Consider the following 27,346-nt stretch of genomic DNA (forward strand, 5'->3'; position numbering starts at 1 on the left):
CTCACTCATTCTGCTGCATGCCCAGTACTGGCAAATGGAACTCACCGAAGAACAACAACGACAAGTGGAAGCGAACCGCGCAGCGGCGATCGCAAAACGCAAAGCGTTCTTAGAATCCAAAGCACAACAACAAGAACAACCTCATCGCGAAGGAGAAATCACCACCAATCCCAACCCTTGGCACCTTTTCAAGTGCCAAAAGTTTCCTAAACCTCAACCCATAAAGTTCCTTGCAAGACTCGAAATATGCTCCTCCGATTCCTTCTCCGTCACGCCCGTTCCTCTCCCTTCATTCCCCTTCCCCGGTCACCAGCACTGCCTCTCCACTCTAAACTCTATTCTCTCAAATGTACTTCACTTCTCTCGCTCTCATTTTTAATGATCACACCACTCTTCTGTTTTCATTAACCCTAATTTCGTTTTTCGTTTCTCAGGTGATGCTTTCGCACTTCACACAGACCACCGGCGGGGTCAAGGCCTGTGTGTTCAAGCTCACGGAGTACCACGCCGTGCTAAGACAGTTGAAGGCCGAGGCGCAGGCGCTGCAGGTGGAGGAGATCCCCTGGGCGACGTTCAACGTGGTGGAACGTCTCTCGCATTCGGTCGCTGCTGGGCGGTGGACTCCGGTGCGGCCGGAGCACTTGGCCGACGAGGAGGTAGAGCGCCTGATCGCCAAACTCCCAAGGACTCTCCTTGACGTGTTGCTCCCTTTCCAGCACGACGGACTGCGGTTCGCGTTGAGAAGAGGCGCGCGGTGCCTCATTGCTGATGATATGGGCCTCGGGAAAACGCTCCAGGTAACGAAATTCATTGTTGTGATGATTTGTGTTTGGCTGAACTGTGTAAATGTGATTGTAAATTTCTGATGTGATTGTTTGATTGATGGTTTTTTTGTTTTGTATAAGGCTATTGCTATTGCCGGGTGTTTTCTGGATGAAGGGTCTATACTCGTGGTTTGTCCTGCTGTGTTGCGGTTTTCGTGGGCGGAGGAATTGGAGCGATGGCTTCCTTTCTGCTTGCCGGCTGATATACATCTCGGTAATGTTTTGCTTTCTAAGCAAGGTTGTGGTATTTGTTAATGATCAATGGTGGGGTTGGTCACAGTTGACAATGGAAACTGTGAAAGTGTTGTTCTTGAAAGAAATGTTGAGTGCTTGAGATGACAGTAAAGTTCATGTGTTTGAATAGTATGTTAATGGAATTCTTAGGATGCATAGATGATTGTACTGAAGATGGTTTGACATTGGGAGATTTGAACAGTAAAAGGAAAAGATGGTTTTGGATATGGTACCTGGACTAAATGGAAAGATTGGTTAAATGAATCAGCCATGTTTTATAAATATATGTTTTGAGCACTCTACTGTGGAAATCACTTTGTGTGGATGGGTGTTTTGTTGATTAGGTGGTTAGTTAAGAGTGGTTTGTAGTTACACAGGATGAGTTGATGATCAAGTAGGGTATTTTTGAGTGCTGGCAATTGGCCACATTAACTACTTAGAAGATTTGGAACTAAGCTGACTTCATGATTAGATTCAGGAATATTGGACATGAGTTTTAGAAGAACGTTTGGTGTTATGTGGTCATGGAAGTAAGTCCAACTTTTCAGTGCTTTACAACTTGGTGTGATTGCATTGTGCATTCAAGGCCACAATTTTCTGAAACTTAAATGAAACATGGGTTTGCATTAGTAAGTCACCAATTATCCAAGCTTATTGCAGAAAGAAAGGGAGACGGAATGGGGATTAGCTCCTCATGTGATCAGTGCATTCACTGTGATCACCGAAAGCAATGAGTAAAAGCACAACTAACTGTACACATGGTGTGAGGCATGGGAATGGGAATATACATAGGGCTATTCAGTTGGTTGGAAGAGGGGAGAAAGGGGGAGGAGGGGAAAGAAAGAGAGAGAAGAAGCAGGAAAGATCCGAGTAGATGGAATTGCAGGAATAGACCCTCTCGATGGCTTTGGATAATCTGTATTTATTTTACAATTTATTTTTGCTATTTTCTCTGCATTTATTTTTTGATGATACTGACATTCCACTGATATTTGTAGCTGAAGTGAGTTGTACACTATATGTACTGCTTTCAGTAGAGATCTGGTCCTTATTTTCTATCTTTTTGCCATGCTTGTTCTCTCAGTAATACAACCTTCTACTACTACTAGGCCATCAAATAAGTTCTGTTACTATTTGCTTAGTTTTGGCTGTGATAAAAGGACTCATTGTCCACCTCTGTATTCTTCTCCTTATGGATTTCTCTATGGCCAATCCCAAGCCCTTGACAGCCAATGTAAAGCTTGTTGAAACCCCTTATGAATGAGACAAAAAAATAACAGTGAAATCCACATGAATACTCACATATTCAAATTTGCATTTGGGTACACAGTTGATTCTTGCATTGTGACTGTTTAAGAGTAAAACAACGTGGCACAGATTTCAAAGCCAACATGATAACATTACGAAAGATAAGCTTAAAATAAATAGCTTATTAAAAATAAAATGATAGTATTATTTGGAAAATAGAATTTTCTTGCAGGGCCTCACTATGCCCTTTCCATTAATAACATACATGAAAGCCACACCCCACGGTAATTATCAGAATGAAAAAGCTGTTCAGCAATTCACTTTAGTCTGCTGTATATTCAGTTAAATGGTCTTTGGGTAATTTATTTTCAATACTACTGTAAAGCTGTTGGTGATCACTAATGTAGATTTTACTCTAAATAATTTGAAATTATGTACATTGTTTTCCTTTTTTGTTGCTTGGCCTTTTTTCTATTCATGTCTTTTTTACATAATTTTTACTTTCTCGTGCTAGCTAGTTGACATTTAGATGTTTCTTCAATTTCAGTTTTTGGCCATCAAGACAATCCTATATATTTAACACGAAGCCCTAGAGTTGTGGTTATTTCTTATACCATGCTTCATCGTTTAAGAAAGAACATGCTTGAACTTGAATGGGCTCTTCTGATTGTTGATGAATCTCATCATGTGCGATGTACGAAGAAAACAGAACCAGGAGAGGTACGCTATTGAAAGAAATAGATGGAATGTATTTCTGATGTGTATTACAAATGTGATTACAATATCTATTTTTAGACTGTTTTACAACTTAATTAAGGAAATAAATAATATGTAATGAAAGTCTGAAATAATGAGTGTTTAAAATTGTACAAATCAAATAAAATCAAATCACTAGCAAATCTGTCCTAATAAATATAGAATGGAATCTGCACTTAATTACAACATAATTCACTTGATTATGCAACACTCCCCTTAAGTTGGTGAATGTATATCTATCATTCCTTGCTTGTAAGTAAGATCTTCGAATTGTTTTGTGGGAAGTCCCTTAGTAAACATATCTACCAATTGGAGTCTTGAAGGGATGTACTCAGTGGCTATAAGACCATCATTCAACTTCTCCTTAATAAAGTGTCGGTCTATCTCTACGTGCTTTGTTCGATCATGTTGAACTGGATTGTGTGCAATACTGATAGCAGACTTATTATCACACGCCAAGCCCATAGGAGCTTCATATTTTATTTTTAGGTCATCAAATATGATCTTCATCCATAATAGTTCACACACTCCTTGAGCCATGACTCTAAATTCTGCCTCTGAACTTGATCTTGCAACTACATTTTGCTACTTGCTCCTCCATATCACTAGATTTCCACCCAAGAACATGTAGTAGCTTGTGATGGATCTTCTATCAACAATCGATCCTGCATAGTCTGCATCAGTATGTACTTTTATGGATAAATTTCCCCCCTTTTTGAATAACAATCCTTTTCCTTGAGAGACTTTTAAGTAATGAATAATTCTATCTACTGCCTGCAAGTGTCTTTCTCTTGGATCATGCATAAATTGACTAACCACACTAACTGCATAAGCTATGTCTAGCCTAGTGTGTGATAGATAAATGAGTTTTCCCATAAGTCTTTGATATTGTGTCTTCTCCACTTTTGGGTTTTCCTCATCATTTCCAATCCAATGATTTTTCTCTATTGGCACTCCAGTGGTCTTACATCCCAACTTACCAGTCTCTTTGAGAAGATCAAGGATGTATTTCCTTTGAGAAATAAAGATGCCCTCTATCCCAAGGAAGTACTTCAGCTTCCCAAGATCCTTCATCTCAAATTGAGCAGCTAGTCTCTCCCTCAAATTTTGTTTTTCAATCTCATCATCACCTGTAATAATCATATCATCTACATAGACCAAAAGTAGAGTGAGTTTACCACTCTGAGAATGTTTTATAAACAAAGTATGGTCACCTTGGCTTTGTCGGTACCCCAAAGATACCATAGCTTGAGTAAACCTTCCAAACTAAGCACGAGTTGATTGTTTAAGACCATACAGGGCCTTCTTAAGTTTGCACACCTTATTTTTTTCATTAACATTACCATAACCAGGTAGAATCTCCAAGCTTCCATGCAAGAAGACATTCTTAACATCAAATTGATGCATCTCCCAACCAAAGTGCCAAGGAGAGAATAATTTTGACTGTATTCATTTTTGCTATTGGAGCAAAAGTTTCCTCATAATCGATCCCATAGGTTTGAGTGTATCCTTTAGAAACCAACCTTGTCTTATATCGATCCAATGTCCCTTTTTGTTAGGGGCATAACCGATGAAGACACATTTGATGGCGTGTGGATCTAACTTACCCCGATACGGACTATGAACATGGACAAAAGCTAGACAACCAAAGATACGACTCTGAAGACTAGCCAAAATGGGAATAGAAGATAGAATGTGGTCATAAGTTGAATAAGAGTAACACCCTCTAAAACCCGAAAGGGTAATCTATTATTCAAATAAGTGGCAATCAAGACTGTCTCCCCCAGTAAGATCTAGGAACAGACGTTTGGAAAAGTAAAGCTTTAGTAACCTCAAGGAGATGACGATTTTTCCTTTTTGCAACCCTATTTTGTTGAGGAGTGTCCACACAAGTTAATTCATGAACAACTCCATTTTCCTTAAGGAACTTGGAAAGGTTTTGGTTCACATATTCTCTTCCATTATCAAAACGTAATCTCTTAATTGGACTTTCAAATTGTGTTTGAACCAATTTTTTAAAAATTTACAAACAAGTGAAAAACTTCAGACTTATCTTTCATGAGGAATATCCAGGTAACTTGAGTACAATCATCAATAAATGAAACAAACCATTTTGCACCCGAGATATTAGAAATATGGGAATGTCCCCATACATCTGAATGAATAAGATAAAAAAATTTAGAACTTCTATTATTATTCGAAGGAAAAGTTGTTCTGTGGTGTTTAGCAAACTGACAAACATCACAATGAAAAGACTCAATCGATAATTTTGTAAATAAAACAAGAAATAAGGACTTTAGGGTACTAAAAGGAGGATGACCAAGACGTCTGTGTTGAAGCCATATCTGAGAAGATGACCAAGATTCAGTGCCTTGCTGAAGATTAGAAGGGTGTGCCTGTATTTTAGCACACTTTTTATTTTCTTTCTTCTGTAAGTAATATAACCCGCCCTGCTCTTTAGCAAGTCCAATTGTCTTCCCCGTGGCAAGATCCTGAAAAACACAATGGGAAGAAGAAAATGTCACTGCACATTTAAATCTTGGGTAATCTTATTAATAGACAAGAGGTTATTAGATAGGTTGGGAACATGAAACACATTTTTAAAGGAAAGAAAGGTTGAAGGTGGATATTACCACGACCAGTAATGGGGGTATTGGAATCATTAGCTGCAGTAATATGTTGGTCACAAGATAAGGCATTGTAGGACGAAAATTAAGAGGAAAAATTAAGAGGAATGAGGTGTCATGATCCGTAACATCAGAGTCTATAATCCAGATATTCTCAGTACTAGAAGGATTAAAGGATAAGAAACTAGAACTCTTACCACTCATGGTTAAAGAACAAGAGCTAGTCTTACTAAGAGAGTTCATGAGAGCTCGTAAACGTTCCAACTCTTTTTTGATGAGTGAGGGGACCTCCTCTGCTATTTGAGGGAAAGGTAGGGTCGCACTTTCAGAGTCAGATGATGCTTGATTAATATGCCTTTGTATGGTACCTTTGAATCCTCCAGTACGTTCCAAGACCTTCTCCTTTCCATGAAGTTTGAAACACCTTTCCTTAGTATGACCCGTCTTTTTACAATAATTGCACCAACGATCATGACGATTAGCCTTTTTGGGAGGCTTTCCAAATGAAGGAAATGAACCTCTTATAGGGCCCTTGCCAGTCGCTAGAGCTGAACTATCAACAGAGTTGCCAATATCTGTTTTCTTTCTCTACATTTAAGGTATTATATGAAGTTCTCATTTTTCATCTGAGAATTTCCTTTCTTTTGAGTTTTCTGATCCAGTTTCTATAAAAATTCCTGTCTCCCTCAGCAAACCATTTGGTTCTAGATTTTTTCCTCCAAAATTCCTCTTGTAATAATAAATCTTGATTGAGCTCTTTGATATCAAGCTGCTCCTCTTGCATAAGATTCCCATCATAGCTGGTATTAGCAATCTGCAACTGAATCTGGTTAACTTTGTCATTAACTGAGACAACTTGTTGGTGCACATTGCCTAAAAATTGCTTACTCCATACTTTAATTCTACTTGTAACTTCCTTGTGCTTTTGATTTATAATATACACAGGGCAGCCATACCAAGGCTTGTTCCAGGCTTCTTCAATAATCTTTTCACATTTAAAGAAATTTAAATGAAGAAAAAAGATTAAATACCTGTGTATTTATTTTTGCAAAACACTGATTTCCATTGCCTTTGTGTGCATGATTGTTTGGGTGGAAACTACTGCTGTGCTACTCGTAAGATAGAGGCTTCCTGGTTCTTGTAAATGGTGGTGACAGCATAATTGTTGTAGCTACAATTACTATCACTGTTTCTCTTTTTTGCCCTGGATTGTGAATTTGCATTTACAATTTATTAAAGTTAGTATATACCAATGCAGGGCTAATTTATAATTGCTTGCTGGGAACTTGTATGAATTTGGATTGAGGGAGGAGATTTATATTAGTGGGAGATAAGAACATCTGATTGGGGTCTGGGAATCAAATAACTATATTTTATCATCTTAGAGTCCAAAATCAAACATGTTAGTTTATTTTCATTTTGAAGAACTGCTTTCAGAAGGCAGATTTTCATATTCTTAATATCAGCCTTGTAATTGTAATTTATTGTATTATCCTTTGTCTCTGTATCTTCTATTTAGCTAAAGTCAAAAAATTATTTTTTGATATCTTTGTTTAAACAGATACAGGCTGTTCTCGATGTGGCTTCAAAAGTCAATCGTATAATTCTGCTATCAGGGACTCCTTCTCTGTCAAGGTTGTAGCATAATCACAGCAAGCCAGCTGCATTTGCTTTCAACTTGGAACGAAAATGAAAAATGTTATTTAATATTTTGGTTTTGACTCTATATTTAACTTTCTGCTCTTTGTGTCCACTTTTCCTGATTTTATTATTTTAACAATTCAAATTTCTTACATCTTATGGTGCCTTTCTTCCTAGGCGCTCATAGACCGTATGACATATATAACCAGATAAATATGTTATGGCAAGTATATTCACATTGAGTGTTTTTCATATTTATATTTTTCTATCTACAAAGCCTCTGAATGCAATTTTCTGCAACATGCTTCTATTTACAGGCCTGGTTTGCTGGGGAAGACTAAATACGAGTTTGCAAAAACTTATTGTGATTTAAAATATATCAAAGGCAATCAAGGCAAATATTTTGCGGTAATCCTGATATAGAAGTACTTCATATCCTCTCTATGAATGTGTGCTTGGAGAACATCTGTATTTATATATTTTGCTTACATCATAATTATCTTCTAGCTGCTAAGAAGTTATTTCTTACTATAGAAGATCATTACCTTTCCTATGATGTATTTCAGGATGATCACTTGTGTTATTCCCATACCTTGGTTGGTATAAATATATTTTAAATATGGTTGCAGTCGACCAATGAAAATTTTATAAAATTGTTATTAGGAAAACAGGCTAATTCAAAGGTTATAGAGTTTTTAGATTCTGTTTTGGCCTCTTGGAGGTGTTGTTTAATACCCATCATTTACTTAAAGATTGTCATCTTCTTAATCTTTAGTTACTTATGATGAGGGAAAAGTGGTGGAATATATATATAATTCAGTTTCATATTTCTTTTTTGGGTTGTACTTCACTGTTAAGAAATTGACGTAATGATGGGATTATGCCGCAGGATTATTCAAAGGGTGTGCGCTTGGAAGAGTTAAACGTGTTACTAAAGCAAACTGTTATGGTTGGATCTCATCCCATGTTAATCATCTGATCAGTACTTCAATTTTTTGTGTTTTCTTTTTTTTGGATTACTGACATCAATTACATTTGTAGAAGCATTTGTCTGTTTTGGCATCTGCTTTTCAAATGACTAGCCTGGCATTTTGAAGCAATGAGAGCAGTTTGGCTGTGAAATTTGCACAATTAAATTAGACTCTTAGATGAATGTGATCTGATAGTTTTCATTTTATTTACCCAATTTTTCCTTGTGGGATATGGCTTGATTGTTGTTCTAATTTGATGATTTGGTTATTTCATATAGGCTTATATCCTTTTCTAGTGTATCAAACAAGACCTAGGAATCATTGTTGTTTTTAAATAATTGTATTTTGGCTTCACAATAGTATTTTCCATTAAGTTCTTACAAGCTACTGCTTATTTTGAAAAAAAAACGCTTAGGTAGTACTTCAGAGATGACTTAGATTGAGTGATTTTTTATTTTAAATCTTCATTTGGTTATTGAGTGCCACATTTTACTTTTAAACACTTATTGTTCTTTTTATTATGTCTCTTGTTTTTTCCTTGATTGCAAAGAATACGGTTATATGATGTCGTCCATTGTAGATAAGGCGTCTGAAGGAACATGTGATGCTACAGTTACCTCCGAAACGTCGGCAAATTATAAGACTGTTGATAAAGCGATCAGATATAGTTGCTGCTAAAACTGCAATTGGGGAATTAAGTATTGAGGCCACTGAAAGGGAAAGTGAAGACATACCTTTAGAAAATTTGGATGAACCTGATGGTATTGTCAAGGAATCTTTGACTCTACTTCTGTGAGATGTTGAATTTGTGTGTCATCTAATGTGTCACATGATAGCCTTAAGTTCATCATTGTTTTACTAGATTGGGATGATTTCGCGTAAAAACGTACTGCTAAGGCAGGATCAAAAGCTTTGGAAATTGTTACTTCAAAAGAATGAATTTGATTGCTTACCACATGAATAGCTCAATTCTAGTTGTAAACCTAGATGATTTAGAATTTTCTTCTGATGCCAAAAAGACATATAATACTGATGGTCACAAGAATATCCAATAGGACCCAAAAAAGTAATAAAAAATGTTCAATTGTTACCTGCAATATGTAACTTTACCAACCTACTTTTGAACTATGCAAAAATTGGAAAATTAAATAAAATTTCATGTTCTTGTCAAATTTCTTTGTCAATGCACCTTGTCAAAAGGGTTGCTTGGTAGTTATTTTTTGTGTTGTTCAAAGAAAATGGCTGTGCTATTTCTCTTGTATCAAGATAATAATACCGTTTGTGTGTGTGTGTGTGTATATATGTTATGGCTGTAATGCAGAAGATTGTTATATAAGTTTCTTCATTCATCTCTTGTACCTGTTGTCAGGAAAGCTTTCTTATCAGGAACTTGGAATTGCTAAGCTTTCTGGTTTTCGTGAATGGCTTGCCCTCCATCCAATTGTTTCTGGATCAGAGAATGCTTCAAAAATGATAATTTTTGCTCATCACCTCAAAGTTCTTGATGGAGTACAGGTTTGGAAACTATTGCTTACTGTAAATCCGCTTAGCAGTTATGTAAAATTGTGGAGTGATGTCAGTGACTCAATGTTTTTCCTTTTGGCCTTTCTCTTTTTGCTTTTTGCCGACTATCATATTTCAGCTTTAGGTAGTGTTTGGTCCAACTTGTTTTAGGCTTTTCTTAAAAAGAGAAGTTCGGCCAAACACATTTTCTAAAAGTTCTTGAAAATTAAGCAACTTATTTTTATAAAAGAAAAGGAAAAGTAGTTTGTTTGAATAAAAAATATGAAGAAGGAGCTTTTAGAAGTTAAAAGAAATGAAAAACTGTCAACAGCTTCTACTTTATTTTAAAGCTAGTTTTTGAACTTTAACTTTGAAGGAACTTTTAAAGCAAATATTGCCCTAGTAAATCATGCTCCTAGCCTACCTTCATGAAGTAAATAGGAGGTACAATTTACTTTTGGAATACCTGGACTACTTGATCCTGTTTTGTGACTGGAGCATGATCTTCTCCTGCTGTCTTCATTTATTTCATTGGCTATTTATTTTTCCCTCTTGTGATTTGATGACTATTATGTCTGACAAACATTTATATGCATTTTTTATGTGAAGTTTTTCTTTCTGAACCATTCAGGAGTTTATATGCGAGAAAGGTATAAATTTTGTACGAATTGATGGAAATACTCTTGCCAGAGATAGGCAATCAGCAGTAGTCTCATTTCGGTCATCACCAGAGGTATCACAACCATTGCCTTTTCTCCTCAAGTTATTGTGAAAAATTACCGCTCTATTTATTTTATTCCCTATTTATGATATTTTCTATTTTTATGTTTATTGTGTTTGAAATTATAACTTGTAATTTTTTTTACTTTCTATATCTCCTGTTGCACAATTAAAAACTTTGAAGTAGCATTTTCTGACAATCAGACTGAGTTTTATTATCATTGTTCTATTTTCCAAATTGATGTTTTTTTAATCTTGTTGTGGGCATGCATCAATACTTGACCAATTTATTAAGCAAATTAATGTCACATTATATCAAGTCTGTTGCTCCACTTATTAAAAGGACATTTTGTTGCGTATGCTAAAAGTAAGAACCATGTCATTCCTAACATAAACTACCTTGAGCATTTCCGTCAACATCAAACTCCCTTTACTACCGTACTTTCTTATGCACTTCATGCAACATGTGTTCTGAATTTCAGGTTACTGACTTATGAGTTTCATGCTTCATTTATGATTACTGACTTATGGGTTACATTTTTATGTAAGGTTAAAATTGCGATAATAGGTATTCTAGCAGCAGGTTTTGGACTTGATTTCTCAACAGCGCAAGAAGTAGTGTTCTTGGAGCTACCACAATGCCCAACTCTAATGCTCCAGGTTCTGTTTGTTTGAATACCACTTCATTGATTAAGTTGTATTTATAACTATTGTTGGGTTGTAGAATTGGTATCATATGCTAGTGACTTGCGTTTTCTGTTGTGACATTGATTTGGTTCGTGTTAAATCGTGTTTCTGTGACAATACAAGTGATTTATTTATATTGAGAAAATAAAATCAATTCAATAAATAGAAAAAAATTGATATAATACTTGAATAAATGTCACTAGTAATAAAAATATGATCCTTAACTTTGTAATTACACTCCACCTCAAGGACCATATAAGTCATATGAGTTCAGCTTAGACTATAGTTGACAAATCTCGTGGTGATATATTCAGATTCCAACTTTTTCTCGTATGAAATGACATGGTACACAACCAAAGGCAATTGTAATGCTGATTGCTTGTCACATATATGACACATTTGGGAATTTTCTTCAAATTTAAGTTTTGAGAAATTACTTTAGCCATATCAGCTCATAGGTGACTAAAGCAATTGCCTTGTATTTTTCTTCTACACTTGATCTTGCCACAATATTTTTGTTTTTTGTTATTCAAAGATATTAAACTATTCCCAACAAAAAAACAATATCTAGAAATAGAGTGTTTATCGGTAGGCGAGGTTTCCCAATTAGCTTCAATGTGCTAAACCTTATGGCCTTTTCCAAGAGCATTCTTCATATTTCTTAAGATTTGTACAATTGCATCCCAATGATCTTGACAAGGAGAGTTCAAGAATTGACTTATTACACTCACTACAAAGGAAATGTCAGGATGAGTCACAATGAGTTAATTTAGCTTACCGCCAATGGATGTACATCTACTTTAGTCATCAATAAAGGAAACAATATTTAAAACTAGAATGAGTAACAATATAAGAAGAACCCCAAATATTAGACTGAATTGTAGAGGAAGGAGATGAAGCTTGTTTATTGATGCTTTTAGAAAATGAATGATGAATATGTTTACCTAACTGACATAAATCACATTTCAAACTAGACATTTTTTAAACTTGACACCATCTTCTACAATTTGTTCAACTCGGGAGTCTTAATTGTGCATGAATCATCATGGGAGAAAGTAGATGTACAAACAAGTGTTGATGGAGAAAGATAGTAGAGGCCTTGCAACTCACATTCAATGACAATTGTCCATATTGAGATGTGATCTTGCAAAGTAATCCCCATCACATGTAGCATGATACTCTTGTGGCAAGCCATACAAAGCATAAGTCAAAAAATGTATTGTGGTTCTCCAGGTCCTTCTTTACATCTACAAATGGTGCTAGAAGTTTATTAAAATCATGTATAATAACTTGAATCTGCCCAATCAGACATAGGCCATCAAATTGTCGTGGAGCAGCAATGGCAAAAGAACTTTGTCAAACACTATAAAAATGCTAGGTATCATTGGTATGGGGGCTTGGCCCTCACTTCAAATATTATAAAATGCATAGTCTCATAAGGATGGAAAATAGGTTTGAATGAGGTGTCGATAGTGGACTTGAGAACATTGCACAATCAAACATCAATTTTTATCAATTGTTCACATTCATCTACTTGTACGAATTCAGTAGTGGTATTGAGATGAGATTTTTTGCCCAATCCTTTGAACCACAACTTAATTTTGGAAGCCCAATTGGAATAGTTAGATTGTCCATCTTCTCAATACTAACAATATAGTTAAAAAGATAGGAGAATATATTCGAGATGCATACTGTTGGTGTTGGAAAATGTTTTTTTTTTAAATTTAAAAACATTAGAATATAAAAGGAGAGAAAAAAAAGAAGGTCGAACCACCTAATCAATTTCAATAGAACTGCAACTTTTGGTGTATGGTCACACGAGGGGCGACCTAGGCGAGAGGTGGTCAACTCTCGCATGCATGAGGGTGTGTGGGTAGGTATTTAGGTTGTGTTTTGTATGTTTGTGTAGATTAGCACAACACAATCCCAATCTTTTGGTCATTGGAGAAAAAAGACTGTCACTAAAAAGGTTGTCAGAGACATGGAAAACCACCATTAGGAACATTAAGTAAACCTCGAAAGGAATAAAAGGGTTTGCCATAAAGAAATCTCCTTTAGAGACCGTGGGTCCATTGGGGAAACATAGTTTTCAAGAGGCTCTAGACACCGCGTTAAACTATTTGTAAAATAAGAATTGAGTTGAAATAGTGTGTTTCTATGATAGCAGAAATGATTTATTTATTTGTGAATAAATATGATTCTAGAATAAATGTCACTAATAATACATATATGATTTTGATATTTCTAATTATGAAGGGATCGTTTTTTATGTAATTATAACATCTTGAAATATTTTGCGTTAGTGGAGTGTCAATGAGTGGGAAACCCTAAAATAGAACTGGTTAGTATAGCAAAGGGAATGAAGTAGTCCTATTGGTGAATGATATACAATAATGGAATTGTAACAAAGGGAATTGACACTTAGGTGTATCTGTACACGGTAGTTGCTAATATTTTATTGCAAATTTGGAACTAGCTCACTGTAAGCCGATAAATCTAATGGAACTAATGGTTCATCTTTCTTACAACTAATTGTGCAAAGTGTTACATTTGATGAAATCTTTTCTATTGTGCCATAGATGCAGTGTATCATAAGTAAATAATGTTAATATGTTTTGAAGGCTGAGGATAGAGCTCATCGTCGAGGACAAACAAATGCGGTTAATGTTTACATATTCTGTGCAAAGGTGATTAGGTTCTCATTCATTCTGACAGTTTGGGATTAGGGCTTGTTGTGATATGCCTAATGTCTCTTACAAGCTGCACTTTTTGGTATAATATCTCTGCAGGATACATTGGATGAATCACATTGGAAAAATATGAACAAAAGTTTGCAACGTGTTTCACGTACAACTGATGGCAAATATGATGCGATGAAAGAGATAGAGGTATCATATACCAGTTTTTCATTAGCTAGTCACTTTTAGCTTCATGTTGAAAAGCAAATGTATTTGCAAATTTTCTTTACCCTAGTAAGCTATTTTTAAATCTTAAGTTAGCTCATTACGATTTGTGGGTCTACCATCTATTTCAAGTGACTTATCATTGACAGATTTCGTGTAGATATTTGTAAAAATCAGAGTGTAACACTTGGTCACAGTGTGCTATTTTTTCTCAAATAAATGAAAATAATACTGATAGAACTGACATGAGAATAGGAAAGAAAAGACACAATCTTGAATTTTATTGCCCTTTTTGAATTCCAGTCCCACACCAATGTAGTAGGGATAGAGTTGAGGAATACAAAGAAGACAACGGTACACAATACAATCAGAGGTTATTTGAGAGAACCTCACTCTCCAGCTATCCTTCTATTTTTCTTTTCTCCAAAAGTATCTCTACTAACTCCCCTAGATACAGCTGTACCTTACCTTTTCCTACTGAACCTATCAAATACCAAATAAATTTATGCAGTAAATAAATGGATTGGAAGATGCATGTGGGATGCATAGATGAATTCCCTTTCCTATATTGATTCTCTTTGCAAGTAATGACATATCATAAGTTCACTACTTCGTTATATTGAATGACTTATTTCTCATTGGTTGTCAATAAAGTCTCCAACCTGTTGAGAGCTTATTTTGGTTTCAACACTGTACATGTCTTTGGTGTGAAAGCTTGTCTTACAAATTTTAATATTCTGATAACCTAACAAGATACACTTCTTTTGCCATTATTATGAAAACAAAAATGTTTGATATTTTGCTACATTTTATAACGTTTTTCCTCATATGATATCTTCTTCCTTTTGGGGATATTTGGTGGCAGGTTGAAGGTATTTCGTTTTTAGACTCATCTTTTAAAAGTGATAATCGTAAAGAACAATCTGCATGCAAAGTTGCAGTAGAAGAAACACAATTGGATGAGCAACCTCCTGCAGTAAATTCAAATGATTCAGAAGCAAGTCAAGATGATAAATCTGGCGAGGGATCTCCTTTTGTTAACAAGTCAACTGAGAGTTTTAATGTTTTGGTAATACATTGGTACTTAAACTTTAAATTTTTTTGCCTCAATTAAGCCTGTTATTTCATTGTCTTTGTTTATTCACTATATTACTTGCTTTTTCTTAAATTATTCTAATTTGTTGCTAGAATAGGCTGACGATGTCTCCTGCCAAGATTTAAGCAAAGCTTCAGTTCTGAATGGAAGTTGTGATGCTGATGTTTTTGAAGATATGGAGAGATATACTGGAAAGAGTTTTGAAGACACAAATCCAGTAATTGGGGTCCAGTTTCTCTTTCAACTTCCTAATGTATAGAATGACTGCCTGAGTGCTTAATTGTCTTATTTATAGTTGCAGGATATGAAATGTGTTTCAACAACAGAAGCAGATGACAACCAGTCTGTTCAGCTGGTTGAAGCTGATAGTCATTGTTCTAATCAAGTTGATTTTCTGCGATTTGAGGTAAATTTATAACTTGTTGGTTGAATAAATCCATTGTACAAGAAAATTGATATCATTTTAGTCATTTATTAGTTATTATTACAAGGGAGAAAATAGAGGCACCTTCAGCATAAAATTGTGTGCTGGAATACACCATTGATGCATGATTATGTACTCTTATTGCATTCATTACATGTGATCAAAGGATATTGTTTCCCCTAAACATGATTCTTATTAGGTAAACTTTAAGTCTAACTGAAACTTACAACATTAGCTTGTAAGATGAGAGTTGCATCTACTTATATACTATAAATTTGTCATATAATCGATGTGGGATCTCCAATAGTCCATATTAAGAAGTGGACTTTAAGCCTAACTCAACCCCATAAAATTGGCTCAATGAGGTGAGGTTTGCACTTACTTATATACTATGAAAGACTCTAATTTCTAGTCGATGTGGGATCTCCAGCACACCCCCCTCACGCCGAGACTACCAACTCGTGCGTGAGACTATATATTATGGGTGGTCCGATAACGGGTGGCACGATAGGCCCAACACAAACATTCGCTAGGATAGACTCGAAATGACTCTGATACCATATTAAGAAGTGAACTTTAAGCCTAACTCAACCCCATAAAACCAGCTCATGAGGTTGAGGTAATGAATTGTCCTCACGCCGAGACTACCAACTCGTGCGTGAGACTATATATTATAGGTGGTCAGATAGCGGTCCGATAGTAGGTGGCATGATAGGCCCAACACAAACATTCGCTAGGATAGACTCGAAATGGCTTTGATACCATAGTTTGAGTAAACCTTCCAAACCAAGCACGAGGTGATTGTTTAAGACCATACAAGCCCTTCTTAAATCTGCACACCTTATTTTCTTCATTAACATTACCATAGCCCGGTGGAATCTCCATGTATACTTCTTCCTCCAAGCTTCCATGCAAGAAGGCATTCTTAACATCAAACTGATGCATCTCCCAATCAAAGTGCGCTGCCAAAGAGAGAATAATTCTGACTGTATTCATTTTTGCTACTGGAGCAAAAGTTTCCTCATAATCGATCCTACTAGTAGCAATTCACTCTAGATTTAATCTTCATTTACATGAACCAAGCACCTCCTTTTATAGCATTGGAGGGCCGGAATTGGAATAGCCAAATACAAGTGAATTGAAAGCTAAATTCAAATGGAAATTGCATTTGAATTTTGGCGCCTATTTTGGGACTTCGCACATGGAGCATGTGATGGGGAGCACATGTGGAACATGTGCACTCTTCTCCATGGCTCAGTCATAACCGGCCTTGGTTAAATTAGGTGTTTTAAAGAACCCTAATTTAACCTAGGTTGGTTTTTTTGGTGCCAAATTTCATCTAAGGAAAAATAACAAATAAAATTCCTAATCTACACTAGAGTTATGGCATCTTTGAACATATATTGGGAGGTTTCTCTGCCATCAGTAACTGTATTCCAGTCCTCTTGAACCTTCTTTGCCATAGCTCTAGTAATTGGCCCTGATCTTCTATTTGTTGGGCTTGTACTTGGTCTTGTGCTTGGGCCTCTTCCATCACAATCTATATTTATTGTAAAGTAAATGTGCAATATTTACACCCATATTTCAACAAGAACTCCTATTCACAAGAAGTATTTTAGTCTTTTGTCTGAAATTGACATAGAATAAGAAATTTTAAGCAGTGGATTTGAAGCGTATTCTTAGGTACATATGTCTGATGTGGGCCTCGTAAACAAGGGTGATGGAATGTGTCTCCTTGTTGGTGATATGAATGCAAGACGGTCTATTAATGAAGCCTATAGTTGGGAACTTATTGATCAGTTGTAAAGAATTCAACAACCAATAATAATGTTGTTTATAATTGAAGCATAATACATGGCTCAATAATGAAAGAAGTCCTGTCATGATCTTGTTGAAGAGATGCAAATTTACGAGTAGAGTCATAACGTACTTAGTCTTTTTCCAATAAAGAGTGACATGATTTGAATGCTCTAAGAGTTCTCAATATATTGGGTTCAACATATTGCCACAACAAGGCTTAAAGTTGAAAATCTATCTTTTTCGACTGGTCAACAATGTGTAATGGTATTGCACCACCATCTTTTAAGTGGTCGTAAAATTCTTCTTCTTGATTTTTTTTCTATTAGGCTTCTTTGAAGTAATTGTCGGTGACCTAGAAGACGGTGATCATGTCCAAAAGCCATTGCAAAAAAAAAAGGAGGGCAAAAGGGTAAAAAAGGAACTTTGAAGGTGTTCAAAGGGGAGGCCAAACTCCAATCAGTGGGAAAGGAAGAAAAGGAGGTTGGATCAGGGACAAAAGAGGCCAACAAGAGCAACAGAGGCAACACGACGTCTCTATGGTGATCTGAAGGTGGTGTGTGGATTGCACGTGCTTGGGTTCATCATGCAAAGATGTGCATGAACTGACACATGTGGAGGAATTTATCTCCGGGATTGGTGGGATTCTAGTCGCTCTGAGAGTTGCTCTTGATTTGGTGCTCGTAGGTAAAATTTGTGGCATGATCAACATGTTATGATGTCAACTAGAGATAGAAAAATGGAGGAAAGAGCTTGAGAGTATGTATCATCTCTTTAGCTCATTCAATAGTTTATAGGAGAGCCTTACATTAAATATACATAAAAGTAATGAGAAATCCTACCATATAGTTTAGGTAGGAAACTATGAATAAGTTGCTCAATTTTGACAATTTAAAAAAAAATGTAGAAGGTCATGCTATTTATTAAATAACACTTTGTAGAAGTACATGGCCCTAAAAACGAAGAGGTACATTATAGTGAAGGAGGAGGGTGAGTTGTAACAATTAGGTGACCATTTTTCTCTCAACTACAACATTTTTTGTGCGGTGTGTGGGCACAAAATGTTTCTCTTAGAACTCCTGCAAGGTAGGTTAGACTGAAACTAGGAAGACAAATTACATATATTGTTAGTTTGTAAAACTTTTGTACAATGGATAAAACATTAGAGTGATTTTTCATTCAGAATACCCAAACTAACTCTATTTTGCAGACCAACGTGAAGTGCCACATGCAATGTAATGCATAAGTAGACTTCCCATTATCTCATGTATTGCATGTGCTAAATTATAACATTGCACGTGTGTCTACTGAAGATCACATGCATTGAATACAAAGTTTCTGATAAAGGGTGGGTCTGAGAGTTGACAAAAAGTTGAGTAGAGGCCAACCCATATCTTTGAAAGGCTCATCCTGCCTCCTATAAAGTAGTGTCGTGATCATATGACGTTATGGTTTCAAACTTTCAAGAACCTTAAGAAAATCAATTGTCACTTAAACTTCCTCTGCAAGTTAACTCCTTCTGCTCCCATGGGCATGATTTCTCATGCAAGCCTTGGTATTCTTGCAACCCTTGGTATTCTTGCAACCCTTGGTATCCAAATTCAAGTGTAGCAAAAAACCTATTTCGCTGAAACGATGTAGGATTTTCTGAATGTTTATTAGAACATAGAATTTTGTATTTCCAACAGTCAAGAATACAAAATATGGAAAGAAAATAGAGAGTAATAAGGGATATAATCTGTGTTAGCTATACATATTTCCCTATTTGCATAGTATCATACTTAATAATAGGCTGTCATATCATGTGTACAGGAATTTAATGTACTATAATAATTTGTGTTTATTATAATCAGTTTATATATAAAATAGACTCTGGTATGTAGTCCATGCACGCATTTTTCAGCATCTCTTGCATCTATTGTTCTCTCTTTTAAACATGTATTTGAAAGAATATAGGAGCTTAAATTCTGGTTGTAGTGTGGGTTTATGTGATTTCCTTGGTGTACTTTTTGTTAGAGCATAATGTGCACATTTTCAACTGTATATTTGCCACTCTTGGTGCTATACGTATAGGCTGAATTGTGCCATTGATTATTATTTATAAATGCCAATAACATTTTCTTTTTCTTCAGGTAAGCCCATACACTGGAAGGATCCACTTGTATACTTGTATTTTGGGTACTGATAAAAGACCACAACCACTTTATGAAAATTTTCGACCAGAGGAACTTGAATTGTTATGTTATGTTGCTGCTGATGAGAAACAAGTTCATGGTGGAAAACAAAAAAGAGAATATGTATCTGTCAAGGACAACCCCTCCTGTAAGCATGCTCTTCTAGCTTTTGCGGAAGAATGGAAGAACTTAAGGTCAATTGAACGCAGGAAGTTAATTGGAAAACCGTTACAACTTCCTTTGGATGTTGAATTATGCTATTTGAGTGAAAGCAACAACCACAACAGCAAAGTAACTATAGCGAAATTGACTTTTTTGAGTGGATATGATTATTTTTCATGAAGTTAATCCATGCTTGCTGGTATATTTTTCGTTTTATATAATGTCACAGAACATAAGTCTATGTTTGACAGGGATTATTAAATGGTGGAAGTAAAAGACGCAAGACACCCTTAATAGAGATCAGCTATCCTTTACCACTAGATGCTGTTTGGAGGAAGGTTTATTTGCGAAGTGGTCACGGTAAGAAGGAAAAAGAATACACTCAAGGCTGGACTATGACAGATGATCCACTCTGTAAGCTTTGTCAAAAGCAGTGCCAGTAAGTTCCGTACCAATCGAATATTGCCTTTATTATTAATTTTAGTGTTCAATAGTTAGCAACTCTACTTTCAGGGGTAAGAATGCCAAGAGACCTGAATTTCTAGAAGATCTTTTTTGTAACCTTGTCTGCTATGAGGAGTATCGAATGAGAACTAGCAACAGATTCCTCCGTGAGGTCAGAACATTGATCATATTCACTTCAAATTAAGATTTCGTTTATTAATTTTGCTTTTGTAATTTGAATGTTCTATCTCAAACAGTATGTTGTAGTTTTGTCTTGTCTCTGAGGTAACATTAAATGTACTTGAGTTGAGATCTTCAGGAACTTTTCAAAATTGAACATGGTGTGTGCACAAATTGCCAATTGGACTGTCATAAGCTTGTTAAGGATACAAGACCTTTGTCATTGGAAAGGCGACGAGAGTTCATAGAAAAAATAGCACCAAATGTTGCTAAACGGAAGAACATGTAAGTATAAAGTATGAAAGTGAAATAGCTAGGGTTAATTCTCTTATGTTAATAAGCTTACGGGCTTGTTGAAATACTGTCCATACAGAAGAGTGTTAGTAAACTTGCTTGTTAACCTTACACCTACAGTATTCTAAAGTACTAGTTGACCATTTGCAGGCTTGAGAAGCTTGTCAATGAACCAACTGAAGGAAATGCATGGCATGCTGATCATATTGTTCCAGTATATGAAGGAGGAGGTAGAATTTATTTGAAAGTTTAATCCTACTTTCTTCTTAGGAAGATATATAATATCAATTTCTTGTAATAGAGACATGTTTTTCCTACAAAATGACCCATACATTGTGTTTCAAATTTAAAATTTATTTGAAATTAGTTAAATAGAATACGATAAAGATAAATGATGATAACTGAAAAAATTATAAATAAGATATAGATTATTAGTCTGGATACCTTTGCTAAAAGTAATAGACCAATCTGAAGCAAGTCATGTGAAAGAGTTACGGTGAGTATTGGAGGAAGATCTTAATAATGAGACTTTTGGAAGAGTGGGAGGAGCTATTTGTGTTGTGCGTTTGTATGTAACAAAAGGTGGTGGAGCAATGTCTAATTTGGTTTCATTATGGTTGGAAGTAGAAAAAGCTGGAATCATTAGAAGGCCATAGGTTGGAACAGGGAGAACCTCTTGATTGAAAGCAAGTTCATGGATGATGAGAAAAAAGGTGTTCCCAAAAGAGGTGACATCAACTGGCATATAGTATATTTTGGTAGTTGGAGAATAGCATTTGTATCCTTTTTAAAGGTGAGAATATCCCAGGAAAACAAAACAATTACAACTAAACACTCTAGGATAGACATGAAATAAAGGATCATTTGGAAAAGTAATGGAGTGAGGAATTTGATTTTCAAGAGAGGAAGAAGATATTCTATTTCTTAAAAAACAAGTAGCGAGAATTGCATCTCCCTAATGATGCACAAGAGTATTGTAGTTCTCAAAAGAGGTGACATCAGCTGACATATAATATATTTTGGTAGTTGGAGAATAGCATTTGTATCCTTTTTAAAGGTGAGAATATCCCAGAAAAACAAAACAATTACAACTAAACACTCTAGGAGAGACATGATATAAAAGATCATTTGGAAAAAATAATGGAGTGAGGAATTTGATTTTCAAGAGAGGAAGAAGATATTCTATTTCTTAAAAAACAGGTAACGAGAATTGCATCTCCATAATGATGCACAAGAGTATTTGTATTCAACATTAAAAGGCATACAATTTAAATGAGATTTTTATTTTTTTTCTCTTTACAAAAGCTTGAGAGTTGAGGCAGCGAAACAAGAAACAAGTGGACTCCCTTCCAAATAATAAAGTTCACGTGATTCATGTGCTTGGCTAATTAGGTAACCCATACCATGTTCTTGTATGACAAAAATTAGCATATTTTCTTATATGCTACTTTGGATCCATTGTCTATAATAACAAGGTGCATAATTTTTGAAGAGATATGTGAAAATAAAGTAAAAAGAGGAATAGGATTAATCCCTTGTGTATATTGAAAACATAGGGTTATGTATTTATAGATAAGAAACATACAAAACGTATGGACTAACCCGTTTCTTGTAACACTTCCTTTCAAGTTGGTGCATATAAATCGTATGTACCAACCTTGTTTCAAATATAATCAATTCTAGGTACCTAAATATCTGCCAATTGATCCTTCAAATTAACAAACTCAGTCTTAGATGTCTCTAGATACAACCTTTTCTCGAATAAAATGGCAATCAATCTCAATATGTTAGGTCCTCTCATGAAAGGCGGGATTTGAGCTAATATGAAAAACAAATTATCTAGAGATCAAGTTATCACCAATGGAGACACAACATCTCAAAGTGGATCATGTATTAGAAGGAGTTCTGTCGAATCAGCATCTGAGTAACAAACAACTTAGTATGGTTATTGTGACCATATAACAAACCTTTTTTAGGAGAACCTTTAGTGTACTTAAATATATGAATGACTACATTCCAGTGATCTACATATGGGGACTTAAGAAATTGACTTACCACACTAACTGCAAGGGAAATCTCATGACGAGTAACAATAAGATAGTTTAAGTTTCCATCTAATCTTCTGTACTTCTCAGGATCTTAGAGAGGCTCCCCTTGATTTGACATTGGGATCCATGGGTGTGTCAACAAATTTTGAATTAATTAACCCAATTTCTTCCAAAATATCTAATGCACACTTCCTTTGAGAGATAACGATACCATTGTTGATTGTACTACCTCAATCCCCAAGAAATATGAGTTTATCAAGATTTTTTGGTCTAAAAGTGGTGACAAAGGTGTTGCTTTACTTGCGAGATGTTATGGTGATCACTGCCTATAAGAGCAATGATAACATTTACTACTAGATAGATACACTAAACACTTGGTGAGATATTCATGGGCGTTATCACTGCACAAAATTCAAACATAAACTCCAAATTGATTTTTAATTTCATTGGAAAAGGATTGAAATATAGGAAACAACTCAAGATGATTTTTCATTAAAAACAATCAAGTACATCTTGAATAATCATAAATAAACATAACAAAATACTGAAATCCTAAATTGGACTTAACACAATTTGGTATCCAAATGTCAGAGTGAACTAAGGCAAAAACAGACGAAGCACGTTGTGAGAAACTACTAGAAAAAGAATTGCGACTTTGTTTCCCTAGTTGACACGACTCACATGACAAACTCGATAACTTTGACAAAGATGGAACAAGCTGTTGGATCTTGGCAAGACTAAGATGACCCAATGAGCATGAATGAGAGATGGGGAGTCAATTACAGTGCCGCCAACATGTACAGATTTTTGTAGGTGATAAATACCATGAGACTCACATTCGGTGTCAATCATTCATTTTGAATTCCACTCTTGTAAACAAACAAAATCTTTGGTAAAATAAATAACACAATCATGGGAACGAGTGAGACGATTAACAAATAATAAGTTAAATAAAGACCCATGAGATGAGACGCTGCAGTCATTGGCCATGGTAACAGAATGTAAATAACCTGAAGTAGACTGAGAAGAGAAAAAAGATTTATTACCAGTAATGTGATCTGTGGAACCTGAGTCTAGAACCCAAGGGACAAGAGAATTGGAGTGAGTGAGGCTAGCAAAAGATGTACCTGTTTGTGGAATAGAAGTAGTGGAACTAGAGTGCTGATGGTTCTCATACCACTTCAGAAATTCATTGAAAATAACAGTTTGTTTTAACATATTACATGAAGTAGGCGGTTACGAAGGAACAGTTTGGACAATTGCAGCAGATCGAGGAGAACGACCGTGTAAGGCATAACACCTGTCAATTATGTGGCCTAGCCTATGACAATATTCATAGTTGTGATGCCCTTTGCCCAGCTTGCGAGGGCGATTGCGATGATCACACTGAGATACCAAAGCAAAAGAGTCATCAACGGAAGCAAGTATATCAGTGATTGGCTTACCTGACACACGTAAAAGGGTGGAACAAGTGGAAGTAAAATTAGGCACAACTAGGGATCCCAAAATCTGATCATAGACATGTGAATAATCAACAAGAAGGCATGTAAAGCCAATAACATGAAGAACTTTGACCATTGCTCGAGTTCTTGAGAAGGAGTGGAGGCAGGAGGCAATAACTCATTGAAGTGGTGAAGAAGAAAATGAACTTTACCCAAATATTTAGCCATTGAACCATCAAGATGTCTGGGGGCAACAATATTGAGGAGATTTTGTAAAACACCATAAAAATGTTGAGTATCATTGGTGTATAATAATTTGGCTTGTTCCTAAACTTATGAAAATGTCTCGTAAGCGTGAAATATTTGTTTTAAAGATGAGTGAATAGTATATTTGAGAACAATGAATAATTGAGCATCAATTTTGATCCAATTGGTTACTTCATTTTCAGCAATAGTTGTTACACTTTGAGTAAGTTGATCAACCCTAACTCTTAAGCTAATGCTCAAGTATCATAATTAGTTCCATCCAATTTGTTACCGGATAGATGTACATTGACATAATTAGTATAAATTTTTTTTTTCCTCGTGTCCTATTCTTTCTTTGAATTTTCCAATTCACATTATGTTATTTTTATCCAATGTTCTTTTTCTATTGATTTCACCATCTTCTTTAACTTTTTTTACTTAAGTCCAATTGTTCTTGATTATTGAGTGACCTTATAATCTATCGTGAATGAATGGAAATGATTTGGTGTCATTTTTCCATCATTGTACTTTATTTATTGTAATTGATACTTGAAGAATCCTTAAATGGTGATTGATTTGATCCAAACGTCATTAAATATTCAGCAGCTGAATCACTTAACATTTTTTATAATTTTTCCTTGTTCTGTTAGTCTTTTTTATTGAAATGCATCCGTGTCTCTCCCTCCTTTCTATTTACTCTTGATCCGAGTTATATTTTAGCTTAGTGCTTATTTGATATCTTAGTTAATTTTTTCTCATTGATTTATTTCTGCTATTTTGGATGAAAAAATGGATTTTACCTTTGATTTTAATTTCATACCTTATTTAATTATTTCTATAGGTGAATGCAAGCTAGAGAATCTGAGGACTCTTTGTGTGGCCTGTCATTATGATGTTACTGCCGCACAATGTGCTGAACGATGTAAAGCAAAAGCAAATGCTAAGAAAAAACTGAAAGAGTTAATGAATAGTATGAAAAATGGTATTAAGGGTTCTGCTGGCGCTAATATTAAGGTATTGTTTATTGTAATCAGAATTAGATGATTTCATTTTGTCAATTTAATATTAAAATTTATTGTAATTAGAATCTGTTGCTATTCTTTCTGTGTTTTAGTACTAGCTTTATGGAAAGAATCTTCCCTGATATTTTTGCAAAATCCTTGGGAGGACTTCAAATTCAATATATATATTCTAAGCTTGGTACATATAATTTGTATGTTCCAACTTGAGAAGGGGGAGTGTTAAAATAATTTATATTATATTTTGAGCAACTTTATATAAGTTGTTGTGTCCTAGCTATATATAATCTAGGTTATAGGGGTGAACTATCTTTTATTTCTTTTCTCCCTCCTTGACTTTCTTACAAGATTCACATCTTTGAAAAGAGACCTAAGATAAGATCTCTTATGTTCCTTTTCTCCTATATTTTTCTCTTGTCACACACACACTTACATATAAAAGCCCACTTGAATTTAGATGATGGCCAGAAATCAGTGATTCCTCCTCGGCCCTCAGCTGATGTATTATATTATATTATATTATATTATATTATATTATATATATATATATATATATATATATATGAAAACATGTGAACAAGTACACTACAAGGAAAAGCCTGAATCTTAACCCTGACAATAGATAGTCCAAAAGAGGGAAGGTTTATAAAAGCTATACAACAACTAATGAATATTGTTTAACACTCCTTCTCGAGGTGGAACATAAAAATTGTATGCAGCAAGCTTGGAAAATAATTATATTTAGATTTGTTATTTTGTTGTGTTCTACTATTGGTTACTCACTCAGCTGTTCTGTATTTATTTTATTGTACTATATAGGTTGTTGATTACTTTTACACCTGCTTCCTGATGGTATTTTCATAAGTTGCTTTGATTACTTTTGCATGCCTAGGAAGTAAATTTGAGCTAGTTGTAAAATATGATTTTGTTCTCCACCTCACTATCCAAAATTGTTTAAACAAACACAAGTTATTTACAGTTTACACGCACATGTAAAACCATTAACAATATATGTTAACCAAAGTTGTTGAATGTTATGAGCTTTCAAATGACATCACTTCATGAATCAAATTCAGGACCATAGGGTTATCGATGAACGAGGTAGTATAATCGAGGATGAGCTTTTAGTCGAGGTTCCTGGAAGTGCCTATTCTTTAGCGGATAGCTAATGATGTAGAGATGCACCATGGAAGGGATTTTGAACAATTACAGAGAATTTCCAGAGTCAATCATTTATTTGTGAAAGGAAAAAGTAAAATTTGGTAGCCTCATGATGGAAACTAGCACATCAGTGCAGTTGATTTCCAAACGATATTCTCGTGGAAGAGGTCGAGCCATGAAGGAAGAATTACTTACACCATAACGTCCTTTTTTAACAGATGCTGTGTTGTTGTATAGGTGAAAAGCATGCAGCAGTCAGCATGTATACGTGGAAAAGGTCATTGTGCCCAAGATATAGATCATTTTGGCACTGTAATGACACTGATTGGATCATCCATTTCTAGCCCATCATTATGGCCTGGCAAGTGTTTCTTCCTGCACTCCCATATTTCAAAAGACAATAAAATTACCCTTCTTGGGTAGTTTTCTGGAAAATTTACATTTCGAATTGGATAATCTAGAATACAAAATTTGCATTCTGGATTATTCAATCTAAAATAAATAAAAAATACAAATATTAGTTTTTGGATTTTGTAAGCTGTGAAGTCAATAGATTCCATATTCTGGAATTAAAAAGAAGTCAATAGAATGAGAGTAATTTGATATTTTTTGGAAGTATGGGGGTGTAAGAGGAAAATATGGAGATGGAGGAAGTACTTGCCTTGTTTTCAGGCCGTTTTTGTATAATGTAAAGGCAATGATTGTTTGCCGTTTTGTATAATGTAAAGGCATTGATTGTTCGCCA

At 35.2% G+C, this 27,346-nt stretch overlaps 1 protein-coding gene across 2 annotated transcripts; it reads left to right on the forward strand.

The window, feature by feature from the left end:
* On the forward strand, window positions 1-27,346 carry LOC137821998 (uncharacterized). Of its 2 annotated transcripts, none has more exons than XM_068626837.1 (24): window positions 1-349; window positions 435-797; window positions 906-1,038; window positions 2,854-3,026; window positions 7,251-7,324; window positions 7,518-7,553; window positions 7,648-7,738; window positions 8,220-8,279; window positions 8,882-9,062; window positions 9,671-9,816; window positions 10,436-10,537; window positions 11,074-11,184; window positions 13,833-13,898; window positions 14,001-14,099; window positions 14,980-15,183; window positions 15,308-15,427; window positions 15,506-15,616; window positions 19,564-19,896; window positions 20,019-20,206; window positions 20,281-20,383; window positions 20,531-20,676; window positions 20,836-20,915; window positions 25,263-25,435; window positions 26,517-27,346. In XM_068626837.1, the coding sequence occupies exons 1-24, from the start codon at window positions 35-37 to the stop codon at window positions 26,607-26,609; spliced, it is 3,501 nt and encodes a 1,166-aa protein (XP_068482938.1). In that variant the 5' UTR covers window positions 1-34; the 3' UTR covers window positions 26,610-27,346. The 2 variants fall into 2 exon arrangements, with proteins under 2 accessions (XP_068482938.1, XP_068482939.1); XM_068626838.1 differs by having other exon boundaries at window positions 15,512-15,616.

This window comes from Phaseolus vulgaris, chromosome 9, assembly GCF_000499845.2.
Source record: "Phaseolus vulgaris cultivar G19833 chromosome 9, P. vulgaris v2.0, whole genome shotgun sequence".
NCBI classification, from domain to species: domain Eukaryota; kingdom Viridiplantae; phylum Streptophyta; class Magnoliopsida; order Fabales; family Fabaceae; genus Phaseolus; species Phaseolus vulgaris.